This window comes from Puma concolor, chromosome A3 (genome assembly GCF_028749965.1).
Source record: "Puma concolor isolate L17-30 chromosome A3, mPumCon1.1.hap2, whole genome shotgun sequence".
In the NCBI taxonomy this organism is placed as follows: domain Eukaryota; kingdom Metazoa; phylum Chordata; class Mammalia; order Carnivora; family Felidae; genus Puma; species Puma concolor.
In genome coordinates, this window is record NC_141669.1 from 79,619,495 (window position 1) to 79,637,961 (window position 18,467).

Below are 18,467 nucleotides of genomic sequence, written 5' to 3' on the forward strand. Positions count from 1 at the left end.
GTGGCCCCTGTTCCTCTGGCCTCTTGCCTGGTGACCTTCTTGCTCCACTTTCATCTGCTAACCCTCTATTGGGTAGTCTCATGACTGCACAGACTGGCTTGCATTAGCACCTGTGGCCCTTGTCACTTTACAGAAGATGGTTGTGGAAGGGAGTTGCTATAACTGCTAACTCCCTTAAAACTTTATTTTATTATTTTTTTAGTTTATTTATTTTGAGAGAAAAAGTGCACGTGCAAGTGGTGAAGGGGCAGAGAGAGATGGAGAAAATCCCAAGCAGGCTCTGCCTCAGTGCAGAGCCTGATGCGGGGCTCGAACTCATGAACTGCAAGATCACAACCTGAGCCGAAATCAAGAGTCAGACGCTTAACTGACTGAGCCACCCAGGTGCCCCAACAACTGCCTTTAAAACTTTTAACTGCAAAAGATTATATTAAAACAGATTTAATAACAAGGGCAGAAGTAGCACTTCCCTTGACATTGTAGTCAGTTAATGCCAGACCTTGATACCATAATGCAGTTACACCTGAACATGCATTCCACAGGTGAGCTGGGCTGATGTGCTCTCCTCTGCATATGAATTCATAAAAGCTGTGCAGCCTCTGTCCCATCCTCCTGCCACTACCTGCATCTCAGTGCCCAGGCCAGAGAGTAGACAGACAGCCTCCCAGACTTCCACCACTGCCATTCCTTGGACGGGGAGCTGGGAGGAAAAGCGCCGTGAGCACTCCCAGGATTCCATGTTGGTTGTCTGCTGCCACCTCCCTGAGCTGACCCAGAGCGCCTGTCGGTGCACTCTGTCCCTGACAGATGGTCCTGTCCATCTGACAAGTGCCCAGCAGCCTCTGCATGCCCCTTCACAAGATTTCCCTTCTTCCAGAAGCTGTCTCTTTGTAACTTTTGCCCATGGATTCCAGGCGTGTGCTTGGGGGCAACATTAAACAAACCTCCTTTCCTTTTGGTGAGGGCCCTTCAGATCAATGAGGACACTGTTTGTATCCCTCCTTGTCTTTATGTGAAATAGGTTACTTTAACCAGTCTTTGTAGGATATGGTTTCCAGACCTCTGGCCATCTTGCATCTTGCTGGCCATCCCCAGGATCCTTGTCAGGTGAAGAAGTCCTGCTAAAATGGGGCTCCCCCAAACTGATCACAGAATTCTGGGTGTGGCCCAGTGAGCCTGGAGAAGTTTGAAACCATTGATTCTTTCTTAGTAGAGAAAAAAATATGTGTTTGAATTGTAGCATCAATACTTGCTCACCATCTTCGGGTATTTTAAAATATTTGCTATGGCATAATGTTCTCATCTACAGGTTGGAGATTATGTCTTTGCCAAAATTGTGATACCCAACGGATTTGACTTCTATGTCCCTGCCATTGTCATAGCACTTCCGAATCAGGATATGGCCGAAGATAAATTCTACACAGTTTTGAAGTGTAACAACCGGAGAGTAAGTAGGCTTTCAGGGAGGAAAGGGCTTTCTCACTAGGCAGAAGGTAGCTTCTTTTACCCCTACTCTCCTGGGCAATGCCTCTCTTTCCTGGCTCTGCCAGACATATTGAAGGAATGATTTCCTTGGCTGTACATGTTCCCTTTGTACATCCAGTCTTCAACACAAAATCTACCCTTAGTAAGGTCACCATGGCTCCTATCTCCTTCATCAAATGGCCTTTTTGGCTGTCATTCCGCATTTGACGGCTGGGGAGGCTCATGCCGGTTCTTTACTGTCCTCCCCGGGTTCCTACAGCACCTTTCTCTCTCTCTCCCTTGCCTGCTGCTACTAGCCTTTTCTGGCCTTACATTCCCCTCTCTGTCCTCCTTATGAATTTCCCTAAATGCTTTAGAAAGCCCTTCATTAGTTTACAGATCTGATGATGTCGCTTGTCTGCCTGATGTCCCCCCCCCCCCCCACTTCCTGCAACGCACACATGCTTCTCATCAACCTCAAGAAAAAGCCCGGCCTGATCCCATCATGTCCCCAGCCCCGTGGAAGACTCACTGCTTCCTGAACACTGTTGGCTTCTCTAAGCCCCTAGTCTTTCCCTCTTCCTGGACCACCCTTCCTATCTTCTTTCCACAGAAACTCCTGTCACTAGAAAGACTCTGCCTAACTTCCTGCTGAGGCCCTCAGGGGTCCCTCTTCCCACACTGGCTTCCTTACCAACCTCCCAGTTCCTTAAAGGCGGGAAGGCAGGGACAGTGACCTATTCATCTTTGTAGCCCCAGCACAGCACCTGATGAAGGTTCTCAAAATTGCTTTTTTAAATTCTTAAATGAATAACGTTGCTAATGGAAATAACATTGTCTTGATGGACCATTTAATATGCCTGGAAATTAGACCAGCAAGCAAAAAGGAAGAAGCAAAATACTAGTGGCTAACTTTATTAAGCACCTACTATGTGCCACAGATACTAATCCAGGTACTTTACATGTAATGAACAATTGAATGCTCAAAACACTGTGAGCAGGTACATTTACTATCCCCGTTTTGAGATAAAGAAACTGAAGCAGAGAGATTAAGTCACATACAGGGTAAGTGGGACAGTGAGCATTTGAACCCAGGCAATCTGGCTCCACAGCCTACATTCTGAATAAATCTCTTTGCCCAACTGTCTAGTATACAGAATATAAATAACCAGTCAATTCTTGACTATAATATGAGGTGTATTCATCAGAGGAGGAGTCGTGGTAAATAAATTTTAAAATTAAGGGCAAGAAGTGAAGACCAGGAGAGCCAGAGGCCCTAGAAGCACTATATCCAATCTGACAGAACAAGAAAGAGAAAGGGGCACCTTCTCATCAACCCAGGAGAAAAAAAAAAAAAAAACTTTGAGAAAATAGACTTTCCGAGAGCTATTTAGATGACAATAAACAGACATCTGGCAGGGCAGCAGGCTGGAAGCTTTTTTCTTTTTAATGTTTAATATTTATTTTTTGAGAGAAAGAGCAACAGAGAGACAGAACATGAGCAGGGGAGGGGCAGAGAGAGAGGGAGACAGAATACGAAGCAGGCTCCAGGCTCCGAGCTGTCAGCACAGAACCTGATGTGGGGCTCGAACTCACAGACCGTGAGATCATGACCTTAGCCAAAGTTGGACACTTAGCCAATTGAGCCACCCAGACACCCTATCGCAGGAAGCTTTTCTGATATGCAGCACCAACTCTGGGGATGTCTCCTAGGCAAGAGAGGGGAAAGCAAATCAAGGGACATTTGAAGAGATGTCCCTGAGCATGCCCTAGGGTGTGGGGAGAGTTGATCCCTGAGAAAGAGCTTCAAAGTCCAGGAGGGACCTTGGAATTTACCCACATGACAGCAAGGCCCTAGAGACTAAAGCAGCATGGTCAGGGGGATAGACATTGAAGACCATTCTGATAGATTCATGGGGCTGATGGCGGCACATTAAGCCCGGGGTGGTGGTTATAGTTTCTGAGTCCAGGAAAGAGGTGGCCAAGGCTGAAGTAAAGGTAGAAAGGAAGGTGGTTCTGTTGAGGGATGTGTGGGCATGCATGGGCATGTGCGTGGGCAGTCATGTGCATCTTGTGTGGATGGCCTTGGCATGTGATCCAGGATATGGAGACACGAGAAATGAGAAATGAGAGCACTCAGCGATGACTTTCATTCAGCATGTGATTATCAAGCTAGGTTTTGCAATTTGACTGCCCTCTTAAATGTCACTCTGAATAGGAGAGTGGCTAGCAGCTCTTATAATGGGTTGAGCTAAACAAAATTACATCTAAATTGTGGACATTTCTGACTTAAGTTGTGTGAACCCTTTTGGCATTATTACAGGAATTTTGCCCTCGGAGTGCACTTATTAAGATCAGCCAGAACAAGTATGCTCTCTCTTGCTCTCATATAAAATCACCCCCAATTCAGGAGGATCCAAAAGTGTAAGTAGACCCAACTTTTTATACTCCCTGAATTTTATTTATATCTTTGCACCTTTAATCTGTTTCTGGGTTGGGATTCATGATCTCTATAAATACTTGGGGAGAAAAGCAGAAGTGGAGGACCTCCTGCTTAAAATGTGGTTATTTTGTTTTTGTTTTAATGTTTGTTTACTTTTGAGAGAGAGAGACAGAGTGCGAGCAGGGGAGGGGCAGAGAGAGGGAGACACAGAATCCAAAACAGGCTTCAGGCTCCGAGCTGCCAGCGTAGAGCCCAACACGGGGCTCGAACTCACAGACCGCATGATCATGACCTGAGCCAAAGTCGGACACTTAACCAACTGAGGCACCTAGGTGCCCCTAAAATGTGGTTTTATGATTATTATTCCTTCAACATCACACCTCTTACTTGCTGATTATTTGTCTGTCTGCTTCTAATCTCAAATTTTACTGACTCCTCAGAAAAGTATTCAATCCTGTCATGGGCATGAAGAAATTATTCCCCTTTTATTTGTAAGGGTTCAAAGCCTTCTAACGAAGTCTCACTCTAAAGCAAAGGTTAGATTAAGTTTCAGTTAGGACCATCTGCCTCTCCCCTTGCTGGAGAGTGAGAGTAAGGTGTTGGCCCTGGTGCCCTGTGCCCAGGTGAGCATGAGTGAGTGGGTAAGTGGCAGTTTCCAGGGGCTACAGTGGGGTGAATCCATTTTCGTCTGAGGAAATAGTATCGTTAAAAGCTGGAAAGATATGGGGCGCCTGGGTGGCGCAGTTGGTTAAGCGTCCGACTTCAGCCAGGTCACGATCTCGCAGTCCGTGGGTTCGAGCCCTGCGTCGGGCTCTGGGCTGACGGCTCAGAGCCTGGAGCCTGTTTCCGATTCTGTGTCTCCCTCTCTCTCTGCCCCTCCCCCGTTCATGCTCTGTCTCTCTCTGTCCCAAAAATAAATAAACGTTGAAAAAAAAAAATAAATAAATAGTTTAGGTTTAAAAAAAAAAAAATAAAAAAAAAAATAAAAGCTGGAAAGATAGGTTAAAGTCAGTAAGAAGAAATGCAGGCCTAGAAAGCAGGCAAAAACCCAAGTCCTTGGGGCCGATGAGGGGCATCACAGTTGGAGTCGGAGCCATGACTTTGGAGATGAAGGGTGAGGGAAGGAGCAAGGGTTAGGGAAAGGGATCATGAAAACACCCTCCAACTTCACTGTGGAGTTTGTGGGTTGTCATGGGTGCCAACCTTCATTCTCCTGATGGCATCACCTTGTACTTCATAAGCAGAAACCATCAGGTGTCTCTCCTCCACTCCTTTTCCTCCACCTCTAGGCTTGTGGAAACTTCTTTCTCCCTGATGTCAAAATCCCTTCTCTTGTCCAAGGCTGACCTGCCCACCAGACTCCAGAGGCCTTCCCCACTACCCAGTCCTTGCTCCATCAGTTATCCTGGATTCTCTCCTATCTCCCTAGCTCCTCTCCTGATTCCTTCACCTCAGCAAAAACCCAACTTTGCCTCCCCTAACGTGCATGCATTCACACACCCGGTCCTAAATCCATAGAGCTCCCTTAGTTCTGCCATGTGACCTGGCATGCTCCCTCCCTTCACAGCTGCTCTCTATGTGGCAGTCTCATGGGCTGATGTCTCCTCTCTCTTGCCTCCTCTTCCCCCTCCTTAGCCTTGGGTATTGGCTCCCTCCCTTACCCCTGTGTGAAGCTATTCCCACAGCGGCCACTCAAGACCTCTCACATGCTCACACTGAGTGTGTGGGCTGTTCCAGTCTATTTACCACTGTCAACCACCCCTCCATCTCTTGAGGCCTGTCATGGCTCCTCCCTCTGGATTTCTTCCCTGCCTCACTCATTTCACCCACATCCCTTGCTTTCACGACTCCATTTACACTAAGGACCTCGTATCTCCCTCTCCACCCCACAACATTCCTATCCTCTGACATCAGGATGGTAGTGTCTGAGAGTGGAACCCGGGATGGGCTTTTCTAAAAGCTCCCCTGCTGGTTGTAATGTGCAGACATGGCTGATAACTATAGTGGGAAGGGCCTTGGAAACTAAAACCTGAGTGCCTGTCCCAGCCCCATCCTCACTTATTTTGTGTCCTTGGGCAGGTTGCTTATCATCTAGGAACTTGTTTGCTCACAGGTGAGGATTGGAGATGGTCTGTTGCATGCTTGGGGTAAAGCAGCTGGTCAGGCCCTGGCGGGAATCCTGTTACTTCCAGCCATTCACCTGAGGGCACAGAATCTCAAATTCAGCACATCTAAAACTCTCCACAGACCCACTCTCATCTCTGCCTTCCCTGACTTAGTTCTCTCTTCCACCCACCAGTTCATGGAGCTGTCCAAGCAGCATCTGGTAGTCATCCTTGGCTTCTTCTTGCCCTTCACCCACTACTCCCCATTGGTCTCCAAGCTGTATTGATCTAACTTGCAAATACTGCTCAGCTTTACTGGATCTGGACTGCCTTAGGTCAGGTGTCTCATTTCTTGAGGCCCCTGCCTTTGGCCTCCTCCTGCTACAGTCCCAGCCCGCTTCTGAAAGGCTGAGCAGAGGAATCTTCCTTGTGTGGAAATCTGTTCCTGCCCCTCCCCTACTAAAAACCCTTCAGAGTCCCCCTCCTAGGCCCCTTCTGCTTTTTGTTTTCTTTGTTTTAATTTTAGTTAGTTAACTTACAGTGCAATATTGGTTTCAGGAGTAGAATTCAGTGATTTATCACTTACATACAACAGCCAGTGCTCATCACAAGTGCCCTCCTTACTACCCATCACCCATCTAGCCCATCTTATTATTCTAGCTTAGCCTCTTGTGGATCTGATTCAGGCCTGCCTCCCTAGCCTCACTTCTCCCTAGCCACCCCACAACCAACTTCTCACAAGCCCCCTGTACACTAACCATGCGAAACTACTTGTAGCTTTCCCCCCACACCATGCTTTTTCAGGGATCTGTGCTTTGCATAAGCTAAGCATTCCCTCCCCCTGGAATGTTATTCTTTGTCCTTGGCCACTAGGGCACTCTAACATTGAACTCAAGCATCACCATCACTATGTCATGATCCGAGACTCTAGCCCTTCTATGCAGTGAGGTGATCTCACTGCATCATGTAGCGGTTTCATTACAGAAAATTTCCCTTGTGTTGGCCATGTACTTTCTTAATTTCTCACTCCCATTATGCATGAGTCCTTGAAAGCAGATGTCAGGTTCTGTCCACTTCTAGATCATAGTTGCCAAGGTCCAGCTCATAGGATATGCCCAATGAAGAATGACCCAGTGAACAAATATTAGTGGATGCCCAGCATTGTTCCTTGAGAGGTGCATGGTTTCATAGAGCATCTTTCCCTAGGTATTATTATTGAAAATATACACTACAATCTTTCATTCTCTTCCAGGTGAGTATAATGTTTCATTTATAATTATAACACATGTTTTATTAATCTCAAAATCATATCCAAATTACAATACATTTTAAAGGAATATGAAAAGATATGTCTAGGTATTGACCATTTTCACTAAATTCAACATTATCAATCCTATTTTAGAATTAAAATTCAATTCTTTCTATGTTGAGAAAAGCCTTTAATTGTTCTCTATCTTAGTCCTGCTCCAGGCCTTATTTAAAGCTCTTAGCTGCTAATTACCTACCCAGATTTCTAGGGCTTTCTTTACACAGCAGAAGCATTCATTGACTCTCTAGTCTCCCCATGGTAACTTCCACTGTTTTTTTTCTCTGCCTCCCCACTAGCAAGAGACTACATTTAACTTTCTTAAGCAGAGGTCATGTCCAACACACTAGGTTCAGAGTTTAATCTCTCTCTGTTTGTACAATCAGGGCCAGCAGGTGTGAGCACACAGACTGAAGGTGCAGGTCTTATTTTGTCTCCTCTGGGATTTCCTTCTGGCAGGTCCTTTCCCATCAGGAGCACATCCTCACTTACTCTATACGTACCGCCTCCCTTCAATTTATCTTTAGTAAGCCTTCACATCATTATACGAAATGAGACCATTAAAAAAAAAAAAATCCCAGTGCTTTCTTCATGGGCTGATTAAAGAAATGTGCTATAGCTTGCAACTCCAACAGAACAGCACTTGACTAAATTTAACTTTAAAATATTGAATCCACCCTAACCGTCCATTTGGGGTTGATCAGACAAGGGGTACATAGCCCCAGGCAGCTGGGTGGACCAGGATGCCAGACATTCAGCTCTCCATCTTCTGTACCTCCTCTTTTTCTTCTTTTTTGAGACCTCCAGTTGTGGGTGACAGAGTATTTCCCCCAGGCCCCTCTTCTGGTTCCTAACTGAGGGTGACAGACAGTGAAAGAGGGAAGTCTTTGGAGGGTGAAGGGTTCAAAACTGATTGAATATGGCCAAAACTGATGCAGAGTTTAAGTTTCAGCTCAAAATTTGACACCAAAATGATTCTTGAGGACTTTTGTCCTCCATCATCCAATATGTTCCCCATATTGCTAAATTCCAAACAACTAGTTCTTAAAGAAGAGAGTGTTTAGTATCTCCATATTTGCAATGTGAAATCATGGGTGGCTCGCACTGGTTTGGTTTTTCTCTTTTCTTTGCTATATGGTTGAATGCATTTTCTGACAGCACAGCTGAGAGAGAGCTGTGCCTTCTGAGAGTGTGTCTGTTGGAGGGAAATGATTACTCTTGCTTTACCCACCTTCAGTAATGTCCCTGAGGTTTTTTCTACATTTCATGGCATAGAGATGTCTGTTCTGGGTTAAAATCGTCCGTAACCTGGCTATAACTTTCTCCATTTAGAGAATACACATGTAATTTCTCCTAATTCCAAGATGCAAGCAGACCAGGAGGAATTTCCCCTTTCTTGGTGTCCTCCCTCCTTGTCAGGCAGGACTTCTCTCCCGGGATCCTGTTCCTGTCAGAAGGCCGCAGCCTCGGGTGCTACAGGGGAAGCATGCCTGGTGGGTTTGGTGCTCTGGCTTCTGGTTTTCTCCAGTGAAAGGAAGTGACTCTACCAAGCCTTATTCAACTTCCTGCTGTGAGGTGGTTGAGTACAGGCTGGGGACTGTGTGTTCCTCCAGGCAAGGTGCCCCAGCAGGCTTGAGCTGGATCGCATACCTGGTGTCATGTAACTGGCTGAATATGCCTCCCAGTCATAGCTGGGATCCACTCTCCATTCTTGACAGAGCAGAGTTTGGGCACATTACCTCTGAGGTTCCTCCTTAAGGAGATTCACTTTGAGGGAATTGGATTTCTTGAAAAAGTTAGCAACATTCTAAATGTGAACAGGAAAGGGCACCTGGGTGGCTCAGTTGGTTAAGTGTCTGACTTCAGCTTGGGTCATGATCTCATGGTTTGTGAGTTCGAGCCCCGGCCTGGACCCTGCTTAGGCTTCTGTATCCCTCTCTCTCTGCCCCTCCCCTGCTCACACTCTGTCTTTCTGTCTCTCTCTCTCTCAAAAATGAACAAAAAAAATTTTAATGTGATCAGGAAAACCAGAGAGAACTAATCATTTTCTCTATTTTGAAAAAATCACTGGACATCCGAAGGAAATTGCTGGGCAGTGAGATCCTGAAGGCAAGGACTGTTCTTTTCTTGATGTGTGATTGTAGTTGTGTAGTCTTGGGTACATGGCTGTGTACAAGTCTATGGGAGGGGAGACCACTCTCCTAGAGTTCAGATGTGTGCTGTCCAGGTCTGTGGTCAGCTCCTGATTCCTGAGTATTAGTGCTCATTGTCTTTCTTTGAACAGTTTAATCATTTTCCATCAAACCATTTAAGAATGTGTCCCAAAGGAAATAATAATTCTGTGCTGGTTAACATTCCTCCCTTTCCTCTATGTAGTGTGGCCTCACATTGTCTTCCTGACAGCAGTGATACTAAGTCTTCGATTGAAGCCTCAAGATTCAGTGCTGGCTCTGACATTACATGAGATGAATCACTTCCTATAATCTTGCCTCATCACTGCTGACTATTTTTCCCTTAGAAGGAGCTGTGCATCTAAAATCATTAAGCCTCAGTATGTCATTAGCTCCCTCGTCTCTTCTGGTCAGATTAGGACCCCCATTTCCTAGGCTGGAGCAAAGCCCTTAATAAAAGAGCAGTTCAAGAACAAACCCTGCCTGTGAGTGTCCCATATTATCTGGAGGGACAAATGCCATTGCCTATTTTCAGAAAGCATTCTGCGGTGCCCTAATATAAGAGAGCATAGAGAATCATAGCGATTTCTAACCCTGAGGGCCAGTGGTAACAATTGGGATGGCAGCAGCCTTATCAGTCTCTCCATTTTCTGCTCCTTCCATTGTTAAAATTCAGGGGTCTCATGGTCCTCACCAGACATCTATTCGGTGCCTACCCCATAGGTCCTCCCATTCTAAGATTGGCTTTCTGACAGACACTTAGAGCAGAATAGAAACGAGGCCTCAGGAAACCAGTGAGATAGGGCAAACTGGCAAGCTGGCATTAGTCAGGCGAATGAGGTGGGTTTTGACCCAAAGAGGGTGTGGAGTGGGTGCTCAGCACTTTCCTCCCCAAAGTGGAACCACTGCTTCTGAAGAGCCAGTGGAAGTCACCATGCCTGGCTTCCCTCACCTTACCCCCACCCCCTGACACACACATATGTAATTTTTACCTGTTTGTCACATTATTTAATCAAACCTAGAGCCTAAAGTAATTAATAGGACACTGAATTTTTCTTGGTTTTGGTAGGAGATGAGGCAAAAGAAAGCCATTTAGCAGCGCCTTTCCAGGCATGCTGATGCATAATGTCCACTGGCTAGCAGTCTGGAGCATGGCCACCTTCCCTCTTCCTCAGAGTGGGTTTGAGCCAATCAGAGTGGAGGGGCATGGGGAGGGCTGGGGAGGGGGGCGCAGATAAGAACTCTCATATCAGATTCACACCTACCCTGCCCCCCCCCCTTCTGCAAAGGGACATTTCCTGTGGAATATTTTGAACTTAGTTGACATCAGTAAAATGGGGTAGCTGCTTACATGACATGAAGGCTTTCCTTGATCAAAATTCTGGTCTGCTTTTTATTCTGATCATGACAGCTTGCATATTTTTATTCTTATTCCAAAGTATGCATTGTTAATATAATTTTAATTTAGAAATTAAAAGCAAAAAGAATATGAAAAAAAGCAAAAAGAATATAAAAATAGTTCCGCATTTCAAAAGTAATCACCATTTGTATTTTGGCACGTATCCTTCTAGAGTATTCTCTCTGCTGTGTTGATTATTTTTCCTTAAAATAAAAATTTGTTTCCCCTCACCATTTATGACAGTTATAAAAAAATTTTTAATGTGGAAGAAGTGACAATCTTACTGGAATTCTTTTCCCTGAGGCAACAGTTAACCATTTGATGGAAAGGTTTCTAGTCACATACGTTGTTGGTGACTTTTTCCCCACTTAACAATATATTACTTGCTTTTGGCATGATGGGGACATGTTTTGTTTTGTTATTGCCTCCCTGGAATTTAATTATCCAGGTGGTGTGTGACTTATATGACCAGTCTCCCACTGAAGACTAGACATGTGTTGCTTCTCGGTCTTTCCTACCCTTCTTACTGGTTTCTTTGCATGATCATCTTCCTGGTATCCTTCCGGTAGGTAGGTCAGCCTCTCTTCCACCTTTCTCTTTGGGTGCCTTATTCTCTACTTTCTCTCTCTCCTTCCTTGTTGCTCTTCTTTCTGAGAAGTTTTAGGAGGTGGACTGGACTGCAACCGATCCTGATACTTGGGAGATGTACATGGGAAAATTTTAGAGACCATTTCTAAAGAGTAAATAGAACGTATCAATTTTGTCCATTCCAGAGGGAAGCAGCAATGTGAGGAATAGTTGATGGTAATGTAGGTAAGATTTTAGATTTCACAGAGGAGGGGTGGTGTCACAGCCTTGTCATGTGATTTCAAGATGAGTCTGAGAACCCAGCTCACAGAACTTACACATCTACATAGGTGCTGGCCTCATATATCAAGATAATTTTTGTGGCCTCCTGAGAAGGCTTTCTCCCATTTTACTGCTGTTGCTTGGGCCATTTTTTTTTTATTGTGGTAAATACATATATCATAAAATGTATCATTTTAACCATTTTTAAGCATACTGTTCAGTGACATTAAGTACATTCCCATTGCTGTGCAGCCATCACGGTCAGCCAGTCCCCAAATTTTTCCATCATCCCAAACCACAACTCTGTACCCATTGACCACTAATCCCCCATTCCTTTGTGACTGACGTTTCATTTAGCATAATGTACTCAAGGTTCATCCATGTTATAGTCTGTGTCAGAATCTCCTCCCTTTTTAAGACTAAATAAGATTTTATTGTATTATATACCACAGTTTGTTTATCCATTCATCTGTTGGTGGACACTTGGGTTGTCTCCACCTTTTGGCTATTGTGAGTAATGCTGCAGTGAACATGGGTGTTTGAGTCCCTGCTTTTCTTCTTGTCTATACATACACAGAAGTGGAGTTGCTGGATCATATGGTAATTCTATTTTTAATATTTTGAGAAATTGACATACAATTTATATGGCAGCTTTACCATTTTTATATTCCCACCAACAGTGTACAAGGTTCTAGATTCTCCATATCCTTGCCAACATCTGTTATTTTTTGGCTTTGCTTTTTCTTTTCTTGGCAACAGCTATCCTAATAGGTATAAAGGCCATTTTTAAATCTCTCTTGGGAATTACCTCCTGAGTCTTTGAGCCAATCCTTGAAAAGTATCACATGTAGTGAATCTTGATCTTTTGAAGAGGGACTTGATTGATGTAATTTTCTTTTTAGAAATAACTAAAAATATTTTCTCACTTTTAATTTTTCCTTGGTAATTTCCAAGAGGATCTGAAGTAGCAGTGATCAAAAGTTATTCAGAGTGAAAGCTGGGTGATCAAGGTGGTAGATACTGCTTATGGGAACAAAATAAGGTTTAACACCAGGGAACTGGTGTTTTTAACTTACCCTGAAGGCCCTGAAAAAGGCAAGTTCCCCAGATGGTGTGCCATGAGGGCATGGCTGGAATGAAGTCATGATGTTCCCAAGATACCTTCTTTGAAATACAACATTGCTGGATAAATAAACTGACCAATATATTTTCTTTTATTTTTTTATAAGATAAAAAAATATTTTTCATGTTCTTCCCATGTCCTCTACCCTCACCGCCCACCCCCCCAGTCCCTGGCAGCCAGCCACCATTTTACTCTGTTTCTATGTCACATATAAGTGAGATCACACAGTATTTGTCTTTCTCTGACTTATTTCACTTAATATAATACCCTCAAAGTCTATCCTTGTCACAAATGGCAGGGTTTCCTTCTTTTTTTAATAGCTAAATGATATTCCATTGTATATGAAATATATATATAATACATATAACATTTTCTTGATCCATTCATCCACCAATGGACACTTATGTTGTTTCCATATTTTGGCTATTGTATATAATGCTGCAGTGGAACATGGGACTACAGATATTTCTTTGAGGCAGTGATTTAGTTGCCTTTGGATATATACCCAGAAGTGGGACTGATAGATCATATTGTAGTTCCATTTTTAATTTTTTGAGGAGCTTCCATACTGTTTTCCATAGTGACTGTACTAGTTTACACTCCCATTAACAGCATAGAAGGGCTCACTTTTCTCTACAGCCTCAGCAACATTTGTTATCTCTTGTCTTTTTGATAATAGCCATCCTAACAGGTGTGAGGTAATATCTCATTGTAGTTTTGATTTTGATTTCTCTTGTGATTAGTGATACTGAGCACATTTTCATGTACCTTTTGGCTATTTGTATGTCTTTTGTGGAAAAACTGTTCAAGTCTTCTGCCCATTATTTGATTGGATTATTTGTTTGGGTTTTTTTTTTTTTGTAATTAGTAAGAATTTATTGTGCAGGATTATTCGTCTTTTCAATATTAGGTTGTATGAGTTCCTTATATATTTTGGACATTAATCCATTATCCGGTGTATGGTTTGCAAATAGTGTCTCTCATTTCTTAGGTTGCCTCTTTGTTTGATTGTTTGGTTCTTTTGCTGTGCAGACGTTTTTCAGTTTGATGTAGTGCCACTTATTTTTGCTTTTGTTGCTTGTATTTTTGGTGTTATATCTAAAAAAAATCACTGCCAGAACCAGTGTAAAAGAGTTTTTCCCCTATGTTATCTTCTAGGAGTTTTATGGTTTGAGTTCTTATTATTTCCATTTCAGGTTCATTTTTGTGAGTGTTATAGGATAGGAGCATGTGGATTTCCAGTTTTCTCAACACCATTTATTGAAAATACTGTCTTTCCCTATTGAGTATTCTTGGTTCCCTTGTCAAATATTAGTTGATCACGTGCACTATATTTTCTAAATGGTAAGACTAGCTTTATGACTTCATAGTCAAATCCAATGTCAGTTAAATTAAAAAGCATATTGTTTTTGAATTTGGGAGACATTTTTCTGATGGTACACCATACAGTAATTAGGGAAAACTAAGGGTGTAGAAGAATGTTTCTACTGTACAAGCTCCAGTTCAGTATGTCAGGAATAAACTGAACTATGATGTGGCCAAGCTTATAATCCTGGGGTGGACAGAGGTCAATTCTGAGGCATGCCAAGAGACTTCTTGGGCAGGAATTGTTGCTTCATTCACTGACTTGGTCAGGACAAGGTCCAAATGACATTAGATTCTTCATGCCACGTGAGGCTCCCACAAAGACCTGTGGAAATGAACTGCATGGAATAAAATGCAGCCCAAACTATCAGGGCCACAGGACCTCTGCAACTCCATTCCATGGGAAGAAGGCCAAGGGACCAAGAGCTGAGAAACACTGCAGGGCTGGCTTGGACATCTCTGTAGACACAGCAGCCAACAAGACCAGGGTAATCCTGCATTCTCTCTCTCTCTCTCTCTCTCTCTCTCTGTCTCTGTCTCTCTCTCTCTCTCTCTCTCTCTCTAGGGAGGATGTGAAGACAAAGAATTCTACTTTCTTAATATGGCCACTCAAAGAAACGGACACTGGGGATTTACAAGAGCTAAGACCGGAGAACCCTAGAAAGAAGAAAAAGAAACCTTCCAAGAGGTTGCCTCTCCAGGAAACGGTGTCCTCAGAATCTGATGACTCTTATGGCATCAGGTCCCAAGAGTCCTACCCCAAGAAACACCCCAAGCCCAAGGTAGGCGGGGGACGACATCGCCTATCTCCGGAACACCCTGAAACCTCTCTCAAGAATAGTGCACGTGAGGTCACTCCCCAGTTTCCAGGCCAGTTTAGGTCCCAGAGTGGCAAAAACTCTAACACCCTTAAATAATGCTGACATCCACTTCCCCAGAGAAGGTCCTCGGCCCAGGATCTGGGAGTCAGCCAGCCACACCGTCGCTGCCATACCTCCACCTCAAGCAGCCCTGCCTTTCCTCCTAGAGCCACCCACAGCAGCAAAGGGCTGAGGACCACTGCTGAGAAACCTTAAAGCAGTCTAGTGGCAACTATGTTTAAGAGAGCCAGCATTCCTCCAGGGCTGCCTAGACCTCAGCCAGTCAACACTGTGGAACTAGCCTCTCTGCTGAGGTAAGACTGCCTTTCATCCTACCCATTCCTACCCTGTTTGTAAAACAGGTACACTTCCCTGTTATCTCCCACCTAGATCTCCCGTCTGTTTGTGCTGTTTTCTGGCTTTTCCTAACCATTCTTTATCGTATTATTTTCTCTGTCCTCACCACATTATACTCAGTCTTTTGGTAAATTCATCATGCCCAGAAGTTTAACCTGACAGATTACTATCATAGGATTTTCAGCTATTTTTTTTTGGAAGGCAATGTACTTATAATCCAAGCCTGCAGTCTTGTTTTAAATTAATTATCTCATTTAAATTAGGGATTTTATCACTTAATGTTAAGACTGAAATTAAGATCTAGTAATGTGTCTGAGATCTGCAAAACAAAATTATTAATTTCTGGCAATTTTTATTGAGCCCTCTCTAATTGTTTTTGTCTGTAGTCTGTTGTAGGTACCTCTAGTTGAGTGCGGAACCACAATAAAAACTCTTACATTGGAAACATTTCAAAACTATTGTATTGTTTGTTTATTACTGTTTTCTTTGAACACATTTTAGCAATGACATGAAAGTATTCACTTCTTTTCATTAATTCCTTAGTGAAATTAGCTTCACTAATTTCAAAAATGAAATAGCTCTCCCAAATTCTTTTTCTAGTCAGTAATAGTCCCATAATAATAGGGTACAGATGATTATTTTTTTAATGTTTATTTATTTTTGAAAGAGAGAGTGTGAGCAGGGGAGGGGCAAAGAGAGAGGGAGACACAGAATCTGAAGCGGGCTCCAGGCTCTGAGATATCAGCACAGAGCCCGATGTGGGGCTCGAACTCATGATCTGCGAGACCATGACCTTAGCCTAAGTCAGTCACTCAACCAGCTGAGTCACCCAGGCATCCCAGGGTACAGATTATTAATAAAACAAATATTGGATGCTAGGAAAAGATGGATTTTAGAGTATCACCACTAATACTCTAAAAATTTGCAATCAGGGCGCCTGGGTGGCTCAGTCGGTTGGGTGGCTGACTTCGGCTCGGGTCATGATCTTGCAGTCTGTGAGTTTGAGCCCCGCATCAGGCTCCATGCTGACAGCTTGGAGCCTGGAGCCTGCTGCGAATTCTGTGTCTCCCTCTCTCTCTGCCCCTTCCCCATTCGCACTCTGTCTCTCTCTGTCTTTCAAAAATGAATAAATGTTAAAAAAAATTTTTTTTTTAATTTGCAACCTAATTAAAAATTGTGTTCATATTCCTGAAAGCTAGGGTGTCACCACGGTCATGGCAAAGAAATTAAAGGAGGAATCTCCTTCCAAAAATATGAAAGAAAAAGGAACATCAGCTCAGCATCAGGGTAAAGTAGTAATGTAGTGAGGAAGGAATTGAGGAGTGAGGAAATGATCCAGAACAAGACAGGAGACAGTGTGTGGAGAAGCAGTATGACTCCCCACAGAACTCAGAGGTTTCTCATAGGCTCTGGAATAATCATCCAGTTTTGGTTTGACCAGTGGAGAACTAGTGGGGTAGGAAAGAAACCATTCATCAAGTCATATTCATTCATGCCTTCATACATGCAAGCATTCATCTTAGGCTGTATGCATTCATTCAATTATTCAACAAGCAATTGAGTGCTGACAGTATGCCAGGCTCCAGAGAGATACTATCAGCATTTGGAAGGTACTTACCTTCTCTATCTTACCTTTCTGCATCTCTACTCTATTTTTGGACCAATCGCTGTTGTCTGGTTTAAAGGCATGTACAAGGAATGAACTACAAGACAAATATACATAAGAAAACTTTGTTGATATTACATTACAATGCATGATATTCTCAATGACATTAAGTGATATATACAGTGTGTTGTACTTTATAGATAATGTCCAATTCAGTGTGCTGGGGGAAATTGTAATAAAGACAGTGTATTTCTACTTCCAGCCAGTGTGGAATAACAGGAACCTGATTTCATTCCCTAGCCCCTGCCTGAAACAATTAAAACACCAGATAAAATGTATGTAACCACAGTTTCCAAAACATTGGACATAGGCAATGAAGTACAGGATCTCTGACAAACAAGTGAGGTAAGCCCCATGAGTGTGCTGCTTATTTCCTGGAGTCAGTTTCCAGGCTACAACAAAAGGATCAGGAACCCAGGCAGAGCCCGGTACCTTCTTTGAATTAAACTAGGATTCTGAAAAGACCAAGGCAGCTGGAGTCTACAGGATAGAGGGCTGGAGAAGAGACAGCTACTCACAGAAACAACTCTGGATATATGTACATAAGCTCCTTTGAGTCTTCAACTCTGTACTTACTAGTGCATGGCTGTGAGGAAACTACTCAAGGTTGGAGAAAGAACTTTCCAGAAAGGTCAGAGGGAACAATGCTTACAGCTCACATAAGGCTGGGAATACCTCCTGTTTCATCCAGTCAGTGTAGAAAACAGATATCTTTATTCAAGGAGCATCAGATAGAGTACTCAGAAAATGTTTGCTTCAATAGTGGAACAAAATTGGCCTTAGACTAAACACTTCTCTGGTCCCATATAATAAGGCTTAAAAGCAAACCCTAGAGGAATAAAATTGTTTCCAAATAACCTATGTCTCAACACAAAGCTCAAGAATATTTGTAGGGATTAAAAAAAGACCACCCAATAAAGTAAAATTTATAGTGTCTGGCATTCAATCAAAAATTACCAGGCATACAAAGAAACAAGGAAATAAGACCCATAATAAGTTGAAACTAACTCAGAAATTGCACAGATGTTGAAGACTACCAGAAACGGTTACTATGTTGGTATATATAAAAGATTTTATATTTTATTATTTAAATCTCTTTTTAAGATAGTTGGCTGTATGTAGTAATTTCAATAGTACACTAATGCATTTCATCCCCATACATTGCACATACATCTGTATTCATTGCCTCAGGTGATTGTGTGTTTGATTTTCACTGAATAAATCTATGCTTTTTGCATATGCCAGCCATAAGTAATAAATGGGGTTCAGTCTGTCAAAAAATAATAACAGTTATGTATCCAGATTTTATGGCCACCCCATATAATTGGCTTGGATCATAAGTAGGGGTGGGGCCAGGAT

General features: G+C 43.1%; 1 protein-coding gene across 7 annotated transcripts in view; it reads left to right on the forward strand.

The window, feature by feature from the left end:
• Window positions 1–15,897, forward strand: part of VWA3B (von Willebrand factor A domain containing 3B) — a 214,686-nt gene extending 198,789 nt beyond the window's left edge. For 2 of the 7 annotated variants that reach the window (XR_015249267.1, XR_015249268.1), the window contains exons 25-29: window positions 1,310–1,447; window positions 3,788–3,888; window positions 14,791–15,007; window positions 15,164–15,399; window positions 15,829–15,897. Coding sequence is in view for 3 of the 7 variants with exons in the window: in XM_086701270.1 (XP_086557396.1) it covers window positions 1,310–1,447; window positions 3,788–3,888; window positions 14,791–15,007; window positions 15,164–15,301 (594 nt within the window). In the remaining 4 variants the exon portion in view is untranslated. Of the gene's footprint in view, window positions 1–1,309; window positions 1,448–3,787; window positions 3,889–14,790 lie in introns of those variants that run through there. The other 5 variants (XR_015249269.1, XM_086701270.1, XM_086701272.1 and 2 more) reach the window with 5 other exon arrangements.
• The last annotated feature ends 2,570 nt before the right edge of the window (window positions 15,898–18,467 follow it).